At 25.2% G+C, this 21,923-nt stretch overlaps 1 protein-coding gene across 1 annotated transcript in view; it reads left to right on the forward strand.

The window, feature by feature from the left end:
* LOC129963636 (beta-alanine transporter-like) overlaps nucleotides 1-21,923 on the forward strand; it is a 236,464-nt gene that overhangs the window by 166,841 nt on the left and 47,700 nt on the right. The window contains exons 2-6 of the mRNA XM_056078123.1: nucleotides 4,613-4,716; nucleotides 7,516-7,670; nucleotides 12,936-13,104; nucleotides 18,278-18,404; nucleotides 20,084-20,214. Of these exons, the coding sequence (XP_055934098.1) occupies nucleotides 4,613-4,716; nucleotides 7,516-7,670; nucleotides 12,936-13,104; nucleotides 18,278-18,404; nucleotides 20,084-20,214 (686 nt within the window). The remainder of the gene's footprint in view (nucleotides 1-4,612; nucleotides 4,717-7,515; nucleotides 7,671-12,935; nucleotides 13,105-18,277; nucleotides 18,405-20,083; nucleotides 20,215-21,923) is intronic.

Consider the following 21,923-nt stretch of genomic DNA (forward strand, 5'->3'; position numbering starts at 1 on the left):
TTTTGTCGATTTACTTACGATTCAGATTCATGATGCTTTGAAATTTTTATACTCGATACTACTGTCACCATGTAAACTTAAACTAGTAGATGAAAGGAATTTTAACATTAGAAATGTTAAATAGGATAATGCGTGTAAGATAACTCCATCTACGTAGCAATGCGTTCAGCCAATAATTGGAAAGGATGCATTGTATTTCCTTTATGTTTGAATTTTATGTAAAAAAGTTGTTTTTTTTTAAATCCAAACTGTTTCTGCTCTGCCAGAGATCTAAAAAGAAATCATATCCATTTATACCTTCTCAAACTCTCCGCAAGATTTTATTTAGTTCTGAAAAAAAGAATATTCATAACAAAAAGTAATATGAAGAATTATCTATACAGGAATTATTATGTATATAATATCTATAAGCTAATTTTCTTTAAAACATTTTTTTGTACAAGATATCATTATTTTAGTAAAATTCCATCAATTAGTAATCATTTCTCTTAGAAATCGTCATGATAATTACAAAGAATTTCTTATACTAATTAAACTTTCTATTTATAAGCACTTAAGTTATTCTGTAAAACGACGTAATAGTAGAGTTCCTGAAAAGCTATGTTTGAAAGAAATATAGAGGGGAATTATAAATGATAATATAATTAGTAAATGACTTCTAGTGAATAATATGATATATATGAAAACTGTAATTTGTTTTAAATGCTGATGAAATCTGCGAACTATTAATGCTCAGAAAGAGGATTGATAATTTTATGAATCTTAGATATTAGAATTGAATAAAAAGACAAATTAATCATCATATTGAAAAATGTTAATTTATTTAGGTATCTAAAAAGGGACATTTTATTGACACAATGATCGATCAGTTTATGATAAATAAATTAAATGAAAAGAATTCATTTATTGAAATTCATATGAACATTTAATTTCAATAAATACTGTTTCCACTGCGTCTCTCTCTCTCCCTCTCTCTCTATATATATATAATAAAGAAATTTATTTGTGCATAAAATAGGTTAATTTTCTCTATATCCAATTTAATATTTTGCAAATTAACAAAAATTCAGCATTTGCCATTTCAGTTTAAGGGTAAAAATGCATTGAATAACTTTTTAAAAAGTAATATGTGTATCATTAAAAAATTTGAAGTTACTTGCACTGAAAATTGCTAATTGTATATTGTTGGCATAAGAGGTCTCAACATATCTTTATAACAAACAAAATGGAAATTAATTCACCAACTAAGAGCGTTTAGATTTTGATTGGTAGTTCCATTTCTTTAGCTTTATTATTTAAAACTTTTTGATGAAAAATACTTGCATTTTTTAAAACAAAATTTCGTTCAAAATTTGTCACCAAACTCTGATGAGCATGTATTATTTTCTTAGAAGCAAATATAGAATTAATAAAATAAAATCTACAGCATTTAAATTCTCATTTATACTGTGTAATCTCAACAAATTTTCATCTAATCACGTTAAATTAGGAAAGTCAATACACTGCGTACATATTGAGAAGAAACACATTTTATAAATACATCTTTCCTTCGTTTCTCTTGAAGGTTTAACTTCACTTAATCCAATAACGTCGAATGTTCGCTTATCTTTAAAGCAGTTCTCTCTTTTATTTCACAAAATGGCACTGAGAATTTTCTTTACTTGGTAAACAAACAGGTTTAGACGGTACGCGAGACAAAAAAAGAAAGAAATATATATATATATATATATATATATATATTCAGCTCTCTCTATGTAAATGAAGGCAAAACGCACAAGTTTTATCTGGTCTTTAAACGGAAGAAAAATTTGAGTTTACGTCCAAAAATTCAATACCGTTCTGACGCTTTATCTTCTTTTCTCGAAGAAATGGCAATGTATTTAAGAGCTTAAACAGTATCCACAGAAATATTTTTTTTATTTGTTTCTTTATAATATATCTTGTTGCTGAGAAAGAAGGCGGATGAGTTAAAAGTAATCTAAATAAATTTGCATTTTCTGCGACAAGGAGTAAATAAACTTATGAGAAAAGGATTTTTTCATAGAATTTTTAAAATCAAAATACTTATTTGAATACACAAAAATATATATAATTTAAAGTCTTAATAAAGGTTTCATTACAATTCTTAAAAACTGTAATAAATGGCTGTTAGTCTAATTTGTTTTCCCATTTGAGAAAATATGTATTCCGTTATTTAGTTTTTCTTCTTTAAAGACAATGAATTAATATAATTTAGGTAAATATTTTTTTACATACATATTATTAAATTTTTTATTGTTATTTTAATTAAAGACACTTCATTATACGGTGACATTAGATTTTTTATAATTTATAAAATCCTTTTGAAATTAATATTTGCTTTCAACTGTTCATAATTCTATGATAGATTGGATGAATAAAGAAAATGAATTGCGATAAATTCAAAATTCTATTACGAATAATATGATTTTTAGAAGCAATCGCAATTTCTTAAAATTTGAAAAGAAATGTGAAATGAGATTTCATTTCTGCTCTTGTTTAGTACCTTTCTTTTATTTATTTAAGAAAGCTATTTCAAAAAGTGTTTAAATCGCACCTTGGAAAAGTCATTGAAAGAAAATTATAATATCATTTGTGAAAATGATTGAAGTGAAGCAAGATAAAGAAAAACCTTGGTGAAAAAAGTGTTTGCAAATTATTATATTCTTCATGATGAAACATAAAATGATAAAATAAATATGAATTTCCAAATAAAATAATCGCAGTGGGAGGAATTTTATGAATTTGAAATAAAATATATCTCTAGAGAATTATTCCTGCTTTTGAATAATATTTCTTTTAAATTATATTTACAAACGTCTTTGAATGTAAGTTATTTTAAAAAAGAAAAATATATATTTTATTTTATTTGTAGAAAAATATTTTAAGCCATTTTTATGAATAACATTATATTTTATTTCTTCCTGAATATAAACTTTACCCTTTAAAATTAGCTGTTCAGAATTAAAATTAAATAATAGAAAATGAATGCATAACATATAGTATAAGAATATTTTCTTTTTAATATGTTCCCACATCATATCCAAGAATCTAAACATTAAACATTTTTTGTGACTTCGAATTATAAAATCTCTAGCAATAATTTCTATCTTGACATAAAATGAACATTTTATAAGCAGCAATTATATAAAGTGGCTTCGATTTTCAATAGTTATTTGAGAATCGAATGAAAATGATTTAATTCCAACAGTAATGAAAACTCAAAATGTATTTTAATTCACTCAACGTATATTGCTAATGAAACCAACAAATATTTCTTTATAAACTTTATTATTTGACTATCATATAGAACTAGTTATGTCTTGACCATTCTGCAATGAGATTTCTGTGAAGTTCTAAAAGCGTAAAGCGACAGGTAGTGAAATGTAATTCGTATGACTTTTTTTTCTTCATTTAATCACATTTCAAAATTATCTCTAGAGTAATCCTATTTGAAATTGAGATTAGAATTTGACATAATATATTAAACCTATAATTATACCTTTTTTCCATTAAAAGGACACTTTTGAAAACATTGTATATTTAATTTAATTGCATTATTTTGTAGATTTTCATTCTTTTGTAATAAATATTTACTATTTTTTTGCAATAAATATTTAAGTTTATTTACGAATGAAACGAATAAATCATAGAATATTCATAGATTAATTGAGAACTTAAATTCATTCACTATAAACTTGTAGATTACTGAAACAAAAGTTATTTCTATAACTATTTCATTGATAGAAATTATATTTCTAATGATTTATTTTTAGTTTTTTAAAAGGCATTTTTTTAATATTTTCAGAATTAATATTTGTTTATTTATGCATGATTTTCAAAATATCTGAGCATTTCGAACTCTTAAAAATATTTCAATAATGTAATGGAGTGCAGAAAAACTTATAGACAAACATCATGCATTCTCTTTATTGAATATTTATGAAAAACAAAAGAAGGTACCATTTTAAATATGTCAATATTCTTTTTCTTAAAAGTGCAACTGTGTTTTCAAAATACTCAAAGACGATCTTAAAGTGAATGGCTTACAGATTCTCATTAATTTTAATTCAAGGAATTCAAAATATTGTATATACACAACCAATAATTACTGGAAATCCTTAGAAAATTGCAGATTAATGATTTTCATTTTTATTAAATTTATTTTACAATAAAAAAAAGAAAACAAAATAAGAATGATTTATCGAATTTCTCTCATTAATATACTACACAGTGAAAAATATTTTGTAAGAAGAAATTTCATTGAACAAATAGGAAGACATATTAGATTTATTTTACAATAAAAAAGACAACAAATATAAACGACTTATCGAATTTATTCTCTCGCTTAATATACCCCACAATGAAAAGGATTTTGTAAGAAGAAATTCCACCTCTTCTGAACCAATAGAAATACATATTTTGTGGGAAATGATTGCTATTCTGAACCAAATATTAATTTATTTAAAAGTTCTATTATTTTTTGACTTTAACATAACCAAATAAACCTGTATTGTCTGGTTAATCCTGTTCTGAATGCAACATATTTTTTTCATTAATTGGATTTTACTAAAAATGTTTTTTTTTTCTTTAGTGGAATCTAGTATGTGATATGGCATGGATACCGTCATTGATACTAAGCATATTTTTCGTTGGAACTTTCATAGGGCAATGGCTATATATTCTAGTCATGAACAGGTAAGTTAATATATATGATATTTTTATTATTATACATAACACCTAGTTATCTTATTCGACAAAAATTTATTGAAATTTTATGAAATTATATGGATTTAAGGAATATAATATTTTTATATTGCTAAATTATTAAGACTAACAATTATAATAAGAAACGAATAAGAATGATTCACAATTATAAGATGAAGTTTTAAAAATCATTTCTGCATTTATTTAAAAGTTTTATATAAGCGTCCTTATATCCATTTATGTAAATGAATATAATAATTCTTATATAATCTTCCTATACTTAGTTAAAATGCTTTTATATATTCCTAGTAAAAATCATACTTCACATTTTTCTAAAAAAATATTTAAAGTTGAATATGGAGGAAATGAGTTAATAGAAATATAATACATTACACTGTTGGTAGCATAAGAGCATTTCGCTACATCTTCCATTGTAATTGAATTTTTGATGTTTCATCAAAATAGCCTAATAAATATTTTAAGTTTATTTCCAAATATCTTCTGGTCAATCAGAGAAACATTCATGGAATTCTTTTTCTTTGAGAATCCTCCTAACGAAAATGTCTCCTTCAAGTTTTTGAAACTTAACACAGGAAATCACAACATCAAATTCTAAATTGTTTATGTTTTAGTATGATTCCCTTTCTAAAACTTTTCATTAAACATGATTTCATGTGTATTTCAGATTGTAAAATTTTCTTAGAATAAATAAAGTCTTCACTTCCTAACATTTTTTAATTAAAATTCTCCACTATCGCCGTTTGTAGGAATACATACTTGAACTAATTATCATTTTAGTTACTCAGTTTTGAATTTAGCAGCATCAAATCAATTTGAATTATCTTCTTCTGTCAAATTAAAATTTATATCGTTAAACAATGATATTGGAATGTGTTTATCTGAAATTAAATGCCTATAAAAGATGTTTCAGATTCACAAATAAGAAAGAAGTTTAAGATTTTAATCAGAATGACAGCAAAATTGTTTTTTATGTCAATTCAGAATATGCTGACAAAAAATAAATTATTTCAAAATTGAAAAGGCACAAATGAAGATAGACAGTCAAAAGTTAAGTTATAAATTCATGACAATACAAATTAAAAACAAGCAGCATAGAATTGCATCTGAAAATGTACTTCCGAATATTATTGAATAGTTTTTTACCCATTCCCCCACGCTTTTACTCTTGTACAATCAGCACTAAATAAGAAATGCAAATTAGGATTTCCAATTCTGTTGCCTTAAAGTAAACCTGTCTTCATTTTTGTAAAGTAGATTGTGTTGTCCCAAGGAAATTGCTGAGGGAAAATTATAATAATTATATAAAACACATAAAAATGAAGTTGTTTTTTTTTTTTTTTTTTTGAAATTTGTATTATAATCGGCTTAACATTTTTGGATATTTTTTTTCTCTTTTATTATTGAGAAATCCTGATTTAATTTTCCATGATTGATGTTTATTTTAAGTGACATTATCAAACCGATTTCATTTACTAATCGAAATAGTTTTCAAATAACGGAAGCTTTTAGCAGTATATACACAAAATAGAAAACTCTTTGGCTTAAAAAATGTGTGCAAAATAAAATATTAAGTTTATATAGACACAGACAAACGAATAAGAATTTAAATTTAATTTCTGATAATGAATTCTATATGAATGTCGACTTTGCTGTTTTTCAAAGAAATATCTTTCAGTAATATAATGAAATATTTGTGAAAGAAATGTAAATTAAATGAAACATTATCAATTTGCTTATATTACATGTTTCAAATCCTTAATGGAATGTAATCTTTTCATATACATAATGGATTAGTATGAATATACATTTCAAATAATCTTCTATGGAATGTGATATACATATATGTAATTGCTCTTAATTACGCATAATGTGCAAAATTAAAATTTAAAAAAAATCTAAGACATTTTGTAAGATTTCAGCTTAAATATAAATAGTAAATAAGTGTTTTAATGCAAACTTTGTCATTTAGTTTTTTTTTCACTTTAAATTAAATCTGCCATTTTTATGCTAAAAACCGTAGATTTAATACTATGAAATTTATGATAGTATATTACTTTTATACTAAAAAATTCATGATATTAATAAACAAAGATAAATTCATAACACTTAAGTCTGTAAATACATTCCGCTTCCATTCACTAAATTTAGAATTACTTATTTTAGAGAAATATTTTATTTACATTTAAAGTTATTATTAATGAATTTTAAATAAATATTTTAAATTTATCAAATTCGCTACGAGTAAAGCAATTATTAAAAATGTTTTCATGAATAAAAATATCCAAATAATTGCTATATGAAACTGAATATTAAAGAATAAATTTTATCATATTTTTGCATATAAAAATATTTTAAAGAAGATGGAATTAATGAAAAATTTTAGTGTACTGAAATAGGAATTTATAGTTTACTCAGAGTTTTTTGAATTCCAGAATCAAAAGCATAATATGCCATAGAAAATGCCATTAACGCAACTGGGCACTTTTTCTTCAAAATTTACTTTTTCGAAAGCTATATTTCAGTCAAATACAAAGGTATTTCATCGAAAATTGTAGTAAAAAACTGCCATATATTATTAGTGTCATTTTTTTAACTTATAATAAAGTACAATAAAATCGAACTATTGAAAAATTGGGCTTGGCATGAAATTACACTGCGAAGTTTTAACACATTTAATGAAAAACTTAAAATAAGCATAAAGCATATTAAATAATTTGAAACATGATGCACTTTATTTCGTTTATAAGATTTATGAACACATTTTTGCAGGTATGGTAGGAGGGTGAGTTTCTTTACGTTCCTGGCCATCCAGTGCCTTTTTGGAGTTTTGACAGCTATTGCTCCAGACTTTTTATATTTCACGATTCTACGGTTTTTCGTTGGTATCACTTCATCTGCTGTTATCTCTTCTCCTGTTGCATTAGGTAAGGAAAAATATTTTTTATTTAGTTATAAAATATAATCGATACCAAAATTTGCAGAACAAAATAAATTGTGGCGTTTAAGATTCTTATATGATGCCATTGAAAAACAACCTATTGATGCAAAAGTTCGTGCCACAATTTCTCAGATTTCCATTCATGAAACTTAAATTAAGGCATTAAAAGCTTCAATATTCTAAATTTAAAAAAAACTGTATTAATATCAGTATCTCCATGCTATTTCAAAAATGAATAAACTTTTAATAAAAATTAATCCATCAGAACGAAAATGCAATGCAAGATTATCATTTGATGGAAAGCAAAAGGGTAAAAAGGGCTGATACAGAAATAATGAGAGGACAGTTGAATATAATGGCCTAGTATTAAAAAAAAATGTTATCTAGTTTCGTAAGAATCAGGACGTCTTTTACGAATTCAATACACCCAAGGAATTTAGTATAATAATAAAAATACTTTCAATTCCACATTTAATATAATTTCTATTCAATATAATTGTATTATACTAATGTTAATATTAGATAAAATTTACCGCAATACGAGTGATTCATATATCGAGCTTCATTCTATTTAGTCTATATTATTCAACATCGATAGAATCATTCGCAAAGAACGGTTAAAGAATTATATCTCCTAACGGCATGTTTCCTTAATTAACGATAGTTTCTCTTTCCGGTACTGTAAATAATCAATGTCGATGTGTCATGAGCAAATGCAAGATTATCATTTGGCATTTTTCAAAATCGAAACTGCACTTCTTAATGCTCATAAATTTAATGCTACATGAAATGATATAAATACACACTTCATTCATAAATGGGATATATTTCTATTCAAAGGCAGATTTCTTGTGTAAATACAATTTTATGTATTTATACATGTAAAATTTGATATTTCAGTCCAATTAAATTAGGATTACGAATTTGATCTTAAGTTGTATTTTACATTGTAAGCATCGTATCTTACATGATATACAAAAGGGAAGCAGCCGTTTGAAAAATCAGAGCTTTACTATATTGAAGAGATCATTAATATTACCAATTAAATTGTTTTCAAGAGAGAAATGGATGTTTGGTCTTGATGACTAAGGGAAACTTCAATTAATCACTGATATATGCGCTTTGAGCTATTAGTTTTCTTTGAAAAGAAGAAGATTTATGTTTTTCCTGGTAATGGGAAATTTCTAATATAAGATATTCTAAATTAATAAATAATTCAAGAAGATGAGATTTGCTTCGGTTCTAAATCAAAAGTCTTTCATTCCCGATATTTAATACTTTATTCGTATGTGTTACATTGCTTCATGTAGTTGAATATGTAATTAAATTTCTATTTTATTCCATTTATATTTTTAAGGACTTGTAATATATTGGAAAAATTACTTTTTGTTCAATAAAATTGAATATGTTGTAACAAAAGCGTATTGTAAAAGCAAGGGTGCACTAACTTAATAATGAATGCGTATAACAATGAATTGTATCAGCCTATGTTGTTATTATTGATATATGCCATCAAAAATTAACGTATCTTCTTTTAGATTGTATGACACTTTTTGCATCCTCAAAAATGTCAATCATTTTTTTTTAATAAGAGTCATTTTATCGATTATGGGAATGTATAAAGTTTACAGTTTTGAAAAGTTGCAACGTTAAAAGTCAACATTTATATTAAAAATAATCCTTATAATAAAACTACCGTAAAAAATTATACTAAAATTGTGTAATTTTTTTCACATTTTTCTCCAAACATGTTTTTGTTTCAGTTTCATGAATTATTATATTGCATTGGCTTAGAATTTTATATTATAATACTTAATTTAGTGTGAGTGTAATATTTTATTAAAATATAATACTGCAATTATAAATTTGGCTTAAATAAATAATTTTTCCATTTCCAAAGTATTAACAAAAAATAGGTATTTGTTAAATCGATTTTATTTATACGAACCAATATATTTTAAGAAACTATTTATTGCGAAATGTATCACTTTTTTTTCAGATTTTGATGTCATGTGATATTCAATATATATGTTTTTTTCAGTTTGGGAGATTTTTAATGATAATTAATTTTCTGATTTTACCTATTTTAAGATATGAGCTTGTATATACTCACTTAAAAAGAATTTTCAATTTGTTATTATAATTGACTGTAACTTTCTTCAGAATTATTAAATATTTTATTTATATTTTATATTAAATATTTTGATGATTTTTCTGTAGAAAAGAGCAGGTATTTTTTCGATTTTTGGTTGCTAAGAACTTGCCACTTTTTAAAAATATTAACATGATTGATCATTTCTATTAAACATTTCCATTTGTGGAAAAGCATAATAGAAAATTTAAAGCATAATGAATTAATTGAAGAAATTTCATTTCATCATCTTTTACCACAATAAAATGATTCTTTCAGATTAATTTTGTATGAAACATTATTCAGATCGTTTTAATATTTCTATACTTTTCCTTAAACAAAATGAGTTTGCCCATATGTGTGTTTAAATAGTATGGGGATATATGGGAAAAGTTGATTTTAAAATCCTAAGCCCCCGAAATTTAAAACACGAACAGAGAAGTTATCTTCGCTTTTCGCACCAGTTGGCTACGATGGGAAAGTTTATGGAAGATTTTACTGAATTTGAGGAAGCGAAAACTTTCTATCATCCACTGGAACGTGACAAAACCAACCTTTTTTAAACTAAAAAATAAAGTTTTCCTTTTGAAATAGGCTTTGAATTATGTGAAAAGGAAGGTAGAGATTAGTAAAGAGAAATAAATGCAAAAAGACTTAGAGATAAAAGTATATTTTTATATATGTAGTTTATTAATTTGTTAGACAATACTTGAACAAAATTTTAAAAGTTCCAAATTTTATAAATTTACGTAATTTTTAAAAATACATATCCCTCGATTCCTGGAAACATTGAAGTACTTTATTATCATTCGATATATTATATATTTTAATTAATTTATTAATAATAAGGTCCTAGTTAATCATTTTCCTAATAATGATTCAATATGATATAAATATATGCATTATTTTTTAACATAGAAACCTATTGTCAATTCAATGCATCTCCATGTTGCTAATATAATTTAGAGATAAAAATATGATGAACATTCCGAAATTATTTTTTTTAATTTAAAGTTTTTACTTGTATCAGCTACATTTTGCTCTGAATTCTAAGTAAAATTATTAATTAGATTTCAGCGTGTACTTTCTTCTTTCAAACTGAAAGCCAATTTAGGATAACAGGCAATAAGTACATAGAACCAATATTAAGTTAGCATTGTTTTATGATATTTCATAAGAGATTATTTTGATATATGTATTGCAATTTTCTTAGCTCGAAAAAAATTGTCATAATTCATTTATTCTCTGCAATAATTAGTGTGTTTTGTAATTAAAATATGTTCTCACTTTCATTATCTAGCCATTTCATATCTTCATGTGTTGCGAAGTATTTAAAAGAAAAATATAAATACTTTAAAGTTAAAATTCGTAAAGAAAAAGAAACTTTGTAAATTCATATACGTAGTAATTTTAAATAAAATTTCAAATACTAACGAATCATAAACACTAATATTAGTGTTAAAGAATTATTATTAATTTTTAGAAATTTTATGTCAGTTTACTCTCATGATTAATATCGGTCATGTTCAATCGTTTTTTTTTAATTCTTAAGAAAGATAAATGATTTCATATAATACATTCCAAGTAGGAACAGAATTTCGTAAATTCTGAATATTCGGGCGTTTCCAGATATTCAAAGTATGTTTCACTTAAAGTATAAATTTGGATAAAACATTTCTCAAATTCTCTGCAGATAACCTTATAAATGCTTGCATTGTGAGAAGACTGGAAAAAATGTTTCTCTCTTTTTAAAATTCGTTTTAAAATATTTTATTCAAATAAAAATAGTGATTTTTGTTAAAAAGATATTCATGACGAGAAAATACAACATATTTTTATAGAAGTAATTTTCAACATTCAAGAACTAAATTAAACCATTATCATTTACCTTTGATCCAGATTTATCATATACTAATGACAAAATCGCTATCCAAGTGCAACTATTGCATTGGTCATGTTATGCACTAACATCATGTTATGGGATTTCTCTCCTTGCTTTTATGAAGAATTTGGTCTAAAATAAGAAGATGGATATTATTAATGCCAAATATACTATAACTAAATAACTCTAGAATGGAAACGAAATAAGTATTTAAAATTGCATCAGGCAATTATTTTGCTGAAAAAAATGTTACTCGAAATTACAAATTATTCGATTGCATTAAAACTGAAAGTTCTCGCTTTAAAAAATATCATCTTTAATTTATTTCTAATGCTCTTTTCATTAAAACAGTTTGTAGTAACATTTTGAATGTACAAAAAAATGTTTCAGCTCAAACATTTAGAACAATTAAAGCTAATAATATTCTGAAACCATATTATAACTAATATTACATTCCTAGCGCATCTCACAACAATAGTTACATAGTATTGTTAAGTAATTCTTCTAATGGATGTACGCTAATAGAAGTTAGGCATGTTGTATAAGGAAAAATGAAGCTTTATTCAAATTATATTCCCAGAGAACCAGAGCACAATCAACAAAAATCAAAACAAAGAAAATTGATGGTAGATATCCATTACATAAGCAGATAGCAAATCAAAAATTAGATTACTACAATAGAGTTCAGGAAGCACAGTTTTTAGCTCACTAAGTTAGCTCAACTCCAAATAGTGAATTCATTCCTCGTTGCCATTTTCTCCTTTTTCAGTATACAAGGCATACATTACAATATACAAAACATGTATTACAGTATACAAGGAATTTTTTATAAGGCATGTATAAAATAGAACTCGTAGAATTACACAATAGGAAGCTATCAATATCTAGTGATTATTTTGGAATACATAGAGAATGTCCCTTCGAATCTCTAGATCTGGTTCCTAATAGGGATTGAGCCATAATTCTTAAATTTTCCTGAACAGTTTTGTCACCAAATGGTAGTCTTCTTTATAGGAGGGTAATTGGCCAGGGAAGGACCATACATTAAGGAATTCTTTAAATCTCTGTTCCCAGACATGTAGCTAAAGAGTATTATATATTCTAAATAACCACTGTATAAATAAATATTATTATTAGTAGTATTGTAAAAATTTATCAATATACGTATATCATGTATTTTATATCTGAAATTCGTTTTTTTTTATTTGTAAATATGATACTATATTTATCGTTTTCAGCACAAGAGTTGGTGGGTCCGGAGTACAGGAATAAAGTATCAGTGCTTAGCCAATCCGCCCGAAGTTTAGGTTTCATGGTTTTATCAATAATGGCCTTTCTTGTGCGCGATTGGTCGCATATCGCTTTGGTAACGACACTGCCATTTTTTGCCTTGTTCCTTTATTGGTGGTAAGTATCTCTCAGAAAATTCTCATTGAAACACTATGACTTTAATTTAATTAATTATTTTTAATTAAATAATAATGTTGCAATTGGATTGTTCAAATCTATGTAAAAATCATACGTATATTATATGTCTAGCATCCATGCATCTCGGAAACTTACTATCCAATTAACAATATTTTCCGCTGGATTAAAATTCCCGATAAAATACCGATAATTTCATTGGCTTAAAATATCTTTGCAGCATTGACATCTTACGCTTCAGTGACTTAAGAAAATTGCTCAAACAACTTATTTCATTTTATCTTAAAAAATTTAGATTGCTGTTAATTTTTTTTATGGTGAAATCAATTAAAAAGACTGAATGATTATTTGATTTTAAAAATAATAAAAATGCTTCGATATTTAAATAAAAGCATTTTTTTTCAAATACCATACCCATATTAAGGATAAATCTAAATTTTGTTGTTTATTCTATTGAAATTTATGTAAGTACAAACGAAAAAAAAGGTTTTTTTGTCAACAAGATGGGATTTACGTAATATATGATCCTCAGAGTGGCCCTTTTCGACTAGAGTTTCAACCAAACAAATTTAATTATACCTCAAGCATTACTGAGAATTACAATCGAAATTTGTTACACTTTAATAAAAATGCCCCTGAGTCCAACTACTGAAAAATTTTAGTTTTCATAATGGAAAAAAAGTTTGAGATAGTAGTTAATTAACTCAGTTAATCACTTTGTCGATTGGAACCAATCTGATTTCTCTTTTATCGATAAAAATGTACCATATCTTTTTTGTTGGTGACTATATCAAAATGTTATTTTATATAGCAAAGTGTGAATATGCAAATTATTAATTATGTGATTAACTATCCGTTTGAACCGTTTATGCCCTCTTTTAAATTGAAAAATTGATTGGTTTAATGCTGTGAGAATTCAAAAGTTAAGAATGATTGGGATATCATTTTTTTTTTTTTTTTTTGTTAAGAAAGAAGTAGTTTTCAAAAATGCGACTCAATTGAAAGCATTCAAAGTGTCACTTCTATGCACAAATCATTACATAAGTATCAGTAATTCATTACTTAGGCATAACATTTTGTTCATTTTTTATTTCCATAGAAATGTATAAATATGTCTCGTTTAGGAGTAATGTATTAAAGAATTGATACATAATTTGATAAATGTGATTATAGATTAGTCAAAAAGTTTTTGAGACTATTTTTTCTATATACATAATATAAAGAGTTTAGTATCTATCTATCTATCTATCTATATATATATATATATATATATATATATATATATATAATTTTAGGGAAAGATACAATAAAAAATTTTGGGCTAACCCAGTGAATGGAATTAGGATGATACTGATATAATTTTTTTTCAGATGACAACATATGAAATTTATTTCTCTTGCTTGTTGCACTTTTGAATTGCCATACTTATAAAAATTAACAAAAAAAGAGAGATTTTGTCTGTCAATATAGCTTACCAAATGAGCTTTTAAAAGTTACAATGACTTTAATGAAAAGTTATATGAATTTTCAGCTGCGAGGCTTGTTGCCTTTTATGAGTTACTTATTCCTTATTACCGTATGATCAAATATACACATAAAAATATAATTCTCATAACTAACTAATTCTTAAGATTGTTAGAAGGTTCAGATATCTCAAAACACAGGAACATCTAAGTAGAAGTTTAAAAGGTATTAAAAAGTAAATAAACCATTCTATCTTCTATATAATCGCAACAACGCTAAATTTTATTCAAAAATTGATTTAAAAATGACGATATCTTTTAGCTGAGGGTTATTAAGTAAACGTAAGCTCCGATATACCTAGAGATTTCTTAGAAAACCTTCCAGTTCCCGAAATCTATCTAGGCGAGTATCTCTAACGAAGAAAGCCCATATAACAGTATTTAATCAATCACATTTACAAAGAAGATGACGGAATTCCTCAGTGATATCAAGACATTCGGGCGCCAACCGTAGATTTATTCACTGAGAGTTTGGGACGTAACATTAGTTACAGAGTCAAACTAGACTCAGCCAAATTATTCTATTAAGAATAAACAATTACTGTGAATCACAAATGAGTTTGACTAAATAAGCTTGAATAAGATCTAAGAATTAATCCCAAAATCTAAATAAAAAAAACCGAGTACTAGAATTTTTCTTACTTTCAAAGAAATTATAATTAAAAATATTTTTAAAAATTCAAACCAATATAATTTAGCTCAGTAGTTTTATATTATCCTTTTGCGAATCTTTTATCAAATCAGTGTAAATTGATCCAGTCATTGCGCAGATTAGACCTGTAATCACAATACATGAGATATGGGTGAGTAGATAAGAGAGAGATAGGAAAATGAAAGATAAATCAGAGAAAGGGCAAAAAGTAGACAGTGCGAGATTAATCATGGAGAAAAGTAGTTGGTTGACTTCTAATATTTAGAGGGATGCTTTAATCTAAAATGGTTTACAGTTTAAAAATTTTTTATTACTTATTTTATTCTTCGATAATACTAAAATGTAAATAAATATGCTATATTCAATCTGAAAGTAAGCTCAAATTTTAAGGCGATATTTATTCCTACTTGTTTCGGACAGTTAAAAAAAGCATAAGAGCTAAAGAAATAAAACAAAATCTCATAAACTGATTTGTTTCATCTAAACATGAAATTTAAAATTCTATGATTACATTTAAAAAGAGGCTTCCTTTTATGCAGATGTATGAAAACAATTTTAGTGATAAATTTTTCATTAAAAATGGCTATAAATTATACAAATTGTTATCTTTTTTTTAAAAAACCGCGCTTATCAATATCATAGAATGTTTTTCGAATAATATAATGGTATTGAACTTTCATAATATTATTTCATTTTCCTTATTGAAATTTAATGTAAATTTCCCTATGTATTGCACATATAAACACATAATGGAAATTTTAAAAGAAAAATGTTTCACTTTTCACACAAAATTAGAAAGAAAAAAAGAGAGATTGAGAACTTCAAAATATGCATGATATATATCAAAAACCATAAATATCAAAATAATTTATCAGACAGTATATGAACTTAACAATAATAGTCAATTTAATCTATTATGAAAGCAAAATATTCACGAAGGGCAGTATCAGCATGATTAGATAAAGAATCGATGTTTTGATAACCAAATCACGTTCAATTATTTTAGGAATAAACATTTTCATCAATGCTTAAATAAATAGCGCTTTATTTAAACAAACTTCGGAACAGCAATTTGACAAGAAAAATTAAGATCTTACATTTTCTTGCTTAATGCGTTATGATTATCAAAATAAATAGTAAAACACAAAATTTTGCTGTTTTAATTCTTGTCGAAATTAATTAATGATAACAGCTGCGTGTGAACGTTCTTTAAATTACTTTAATGCATTTATTTTAAGCTTTCTCACGACGATAATGTGCTCGAAGGAATTAAAAATTAATGAGTGTGCTTTACAGAGGGCCTTAATATGAATTTTCAGAAAGACTGGATTCACACTGGATTTGTTTGTACTTAGTTCAGAAAGAAATGGACATGTTTTACATGGATTTATTTTAAGTATTTTTTTCATGCTTATTATAAATAAATTATTTGCAATATTCGCTATTCATTTTTATTAAGAACGATTCCCCTTTCAATTAAGTTGTTTTCGAAATCCCTTAGAATAAAATTGAATTTTTGCAAAGACATAATTTTTCTAGGTAGCATTATTGATTTAAAACCATTTTTCCATTCTTGAAGAATTGTAAAGATTTTAAATCAGTTTTATTGTTTTAAATTTTAAAAAAAAACTATTACTTTTAATGTACTTAAGATCAGATTTTTAATGGAATTAAAATATAAAAAAATGCAAAATATTATTATGTGTTTTTTTAAATTTTTTATTTTTTATTTTGAAGATAATAAAAACATTAGGAGACGAGTTCCTTTAATACCTCTTTAACTCACAACAACAATAGAAGTGTATATGATCATTTAAGAATAGAAAAGAAAATATGAAGTCAAACTATAAATAATCATCTTTTAATAGCCATATTTTGAAGCAGTCATAAAATATTTGAAGCATTTGAAATTTTTATTAAAAACATTTACCAATAAAGTAAAACGAACATTAAAAATCAAATCAATAATTGAAACATAAATCAAATATCATTTGTTTCTTAATTATTATTGAAAATATTTTAATGATATTGTAGTTTAGCCTGCAATATCATTTTGAAACACAATTCAGTTTTCCTCTTCTGTTCAAATTTATCCTCTTAGTTTCAATATTTTAAATCTCTTACGCTTTTTAAAATACAAATGTTTCCATTTTTTTATATAATTATTGATATACATTTAAAAAATTTTAATCATATCTTGATACTTCATAAATAAAATGCAATAAAAAAGTTCCTACCATTACGTTTGATAAAAATGAGGAAAATTTTGAGTTTCTCATTTTTTTCTCTTTTATATTAAAAAGTTAAGGGAATAAATAATTACTGCACACCTTGTAGGTATAATAATAACAACAAAAAAATGCAATTCTTACCCTAAATTAGAAAAAAAAACACTTCTATTGTAGAAATATAACAGTAAAGTAAAAGAAATCATAGAGAAAAATGCGAATTAAATTTGTCATTTCAGAATATACTTCATTTGTCATTTCAAATAAAAATCAAAGCATCTTATGGAATGTTAATGTTCTACATTTTAACTATGCGCAAAGATTAGAAGGGTAAGATTAACATTCTGGCCAGTAAATAAACTATTTATATTTTGATAATTTTTATATAAGGATACTTAAATTATTTACAGTTTTTTTTTATCTATCAAGGCATTCATGAAATGATAATTTTTGATTATTAACTTAATGATATCAAATTTGATATTGGTTGACACGATAATACAATAATTGTTGGCATGCCATTTAAGTGTATACTTATAGGCAGATGGAATTTGAAAAATGAAACTGAAAACTTAATTGACTCAAATAATTGTCATTTGTTACATTATGTGTAAAGCGAAAAAATAACCGTATGAGAGGCTGCTTAGATTGAATTTGAAAAGAACAACTACATATGATATTTTAAAAGTGATTCTTATTTGTCAGTTTAATGAACTTGTTCCAACATGTGCAATAATCCAGTAGTTGGTCAGGGTATTTCCAGAGTCACCTGACTGGTTGAAGGAGATGGGACGATATGAAGAAGTTGGGAGAATGTTTGAAGTCATTGCCCAGGCAAACGGTAGAGAGCTGACTCCGGAATACATTATCAATATGAAGGTAATTAAGTATTAAGTATTTTGAAGTACTCCAGAATATTCACAAAAATCCAAACACAAATTATTCTTATAAAAAAAAATAATTTCTATAATGCAAATTTGATTTATAATCTTAACATCTAATTTATGTATCATATTTAATTCATATAAAATATGCAAACGTATAAATTAATAAAATATATAAGAAGATTTAATCAAACATATGAGGATTCATAAGCGTTAGTGGTTATAAATTAGCTCTAATATTTTATGAACAAACATATTTCATCTATGAAATAATTATATTTTAATTTTTAAACCAAAATGAATTATTTCAATTCAATAAAATTATATTTCATAAAGCATTATTTTTTTAAACACAAATCATCAAGTAATATATCTAGAGATCCCTGACAAGGAAGGATTCGATATTATAAACAAACCTGATTAGAGAGAGATAAATGGACTTGATAATTTCTATTTTATAATAGAATTTGTTATATAAAACCTCCTCATCAAATATCCTAGCAAGTCCATGATACAAATGAATCAATAAAATTTGATGAATAGTAAACCAAAAGATATCAGAAGCCTTTTGAAGCTTCTGACAACAAAATAGTGCAAATCAAATTCTGATGAATACTAACATAACTTAGAAAGAATTCCTTTGATAGAAGTGTGAGCTTGTTTTTAGACATTGGATAGAGATACATTTTTGATACTTTTTTTAGTTTGGTTTATGAATATATATCTCAAAAATTCTTAATGAAATGAAATTATATATATATATATATATATATACAAAAGTATTAGAATCAAGTCAATAGGAAAAAAAAAAAATCAAAAAAAAAAAATTAAACCAAAAAAATTATAAAAAATATAAAAAAAGAATCCGGCCTGAAGACTTTTTCAAGGGTCACCCTCAGGCAGGGATTCAAAGAAAGGGATTTTTTCTGTTAGGAAAAACAGACATTGTCTAAAAATGATTCCTCGTGACCCGAAAATCCCCTGAAATTATGCTCAAGAGATATACCATTTTAACAGAAAGGAAATATAAAACAACAAATAAGAAGAAATTAACCACAACAAAGTAAAAATACAATAACAAAAATAACAATAAAAACAAACAATTAAAAATTAAAAACGAAAAGGATTATTTGTTGTTTTATATTTCCTTTCTGTTAAAATGGTATATCTCTTGAGCATAATTTCAGGGGATTTTCGGGTCACGAGGAATCATTTTTAGACAATGTCTGTTTTTCCTCACAGAAAAAATCCCTTTCTTTGAATCCCTGCCTGAGGGTGACCCTTGAAAAAGTCTTCAGGCCGGATTCTTTTTTTATATTTTTTATAATTTTTTTGGTTTAATTTTTTTTGATTTTTTTTGTTTTTCCTATTAACTTGATTCTAATACTTTTGTATCAATTCATTTGTGTTTTAGAAGTAGCTGCAATTGCGCTCTCTAAATACTATGAAGTTCTTTTTTTGGTTTTAGTTTAAATAGGTTATAAATTTTAGTTGCGATTTCGAAACTGTTTTTGTTTCGTTTTCAAACTTTTTCTTTCTTAAGATTGGTTATTATATATATATATATATATATATATATATATATATATATATATATACAATCAATTCATATGATTATACTAATGTATTATAATTACGATGACACTTTTACATTTGGATCTTAAACATTTTCAGAGACGTTTCAGAATCGAGAAGTCTATGGTAGATGAAAGAAAGCGCAATGGAACCGCCACTCGTTACAGCGTCTGGGACTTGTTTAGGGGATCAAATATGTGCAAGAAAACAACTGCCATCATTTTTATTTGGTAAGTATATATTTGGAATCACAATAAAAATGAGCAGAAAAAAAATATACAACAGAAATGGATTTCGATTATTTTGCTCATTTAAAGATTAATTTTTATTTTTAAACACATATTTCGATTATTTTTTCCTTATCTATTGAAATCTTGCCATGACTAAAGATAATATGCACTTTCTGTTATGTTATGGATATATATAATATATAGGAAGAAAAAGATACATATTATTTTTCATATTTTACAAAGAAATTTTTAAAATCGCTATTTTTTAATGTTTTGAAAAAGAAATTGAAAAGACACCTCCATAATTTAAACTTTTTTCCGTAATTATATGCAAATAATTAAATTATAATCAAAATAATTAAATCAGTCCCTATAGTTAAAGTCACTAGCAACATAAATCCAGTAAAGTTCTATTTCCCCCATAAATAATCAAAATATTATTTTATAATAATATAATAAAAATAATAATCCAACAATTCTACCAAATTTCATGACTTTAGAGCTTTATGGGCTCCTCTAAACTAGTTTTAATTAATTTTAATGTTTACCTAAACTTACAAATTGTAATAAATATTCCAAATTATTATTTGGAGGTGATCATGACCGTTTTTTCACACCTAAGAACTCCGAAACATCACGGTGTTGCTGTTGCCACAATTTAAAAGAAAAAATAGGAGGCATAAAATAATTTAATTTTTTTAATGTTTTTATGCTGTTACTTTTTCCTTAAATTCTAATTAAATTATTTAAACTAAATGCAATAATATCTTGATCGTGCAATCCTACTAAAATAGAATTTTATAGTAAAAATTGAATTTGTAATTTCATTTTACTTCATGTTATGATCGCATTAATTAATCATTGCTAATTAATTTTGAGTTACCGGAGCTTTTAAAATTATCTATTGAAGTTTTAATCAAGAGCGCTGAGCTTTATATGCTTGTTCTTGCGTGAAAGAGATATAATGTTATTAATGATGATCCTTCAACTCATTATTGCAGCTTTCAAATTAAGATATATACATCGGATAAGAGTATGAAAGCATCGAATAAGAGTATGGAAGCTTATTTTCGTAAGATAATTCTGTAGTTCATGTCGTGTTGTTCGATAATGGTTCATTATTCAGAGGAAATTATGCCAGCATTTTATTCGAAATTTTAAAATCAAATATTTGATAGAATATTTTTTCAATCAAAATTTTACAATCTTTGCTCTCTAACTTGATACTTTTAATAGAACATATTTCATCAAAGCGGGAAATTGGAAAACATCTTCTTTATTTTAATTCTAATTTTGTATGTCAGATAGTCTCTTTCTCATGAACAGTCGGTTTAAAAGAAAAAAAAATATTTTGATATTCTCTGGTATGGTTCATATGGTTAAAATGATACGTCACAGCCACTAGAAAAATATTAACAGTTTGAAATGTTAATGGGAAAATGCGCAACTGTGTCTTTCTCCACATATCGGAATGACCTTGGTATTTTTTTTATGGTCAGTATTTGGAGAAATTCTGGCGTGATAGTTCATTGAGATTATACAACAAAATGTGAATATAAATCTAGAAAAAAAGTTCAAGAGTTTCTGAGTGTGTGACTGTTTTTATTTATTCTTTTTTATATATGTAATTATTTTTCGTTATTAATTTGTTTATTCATCACTTTATTTTTTCTTTATTGTTTTTATTTTAAATTAATATCCTAAAGTAA

Source organism: Argiope bruennichi, chromosome 3, assembly GCF_947563725.1.
Source record: "Argiope bruennichi chromosome 3, qqArgBrue1.1, whole genome shotgun sequence".
Lineage (NCBI taxonomy): Eukaryota > Metazoa > Arthropoda > Arachnida > Araneae > Araneidae > Argiope > Argiope bruennichi.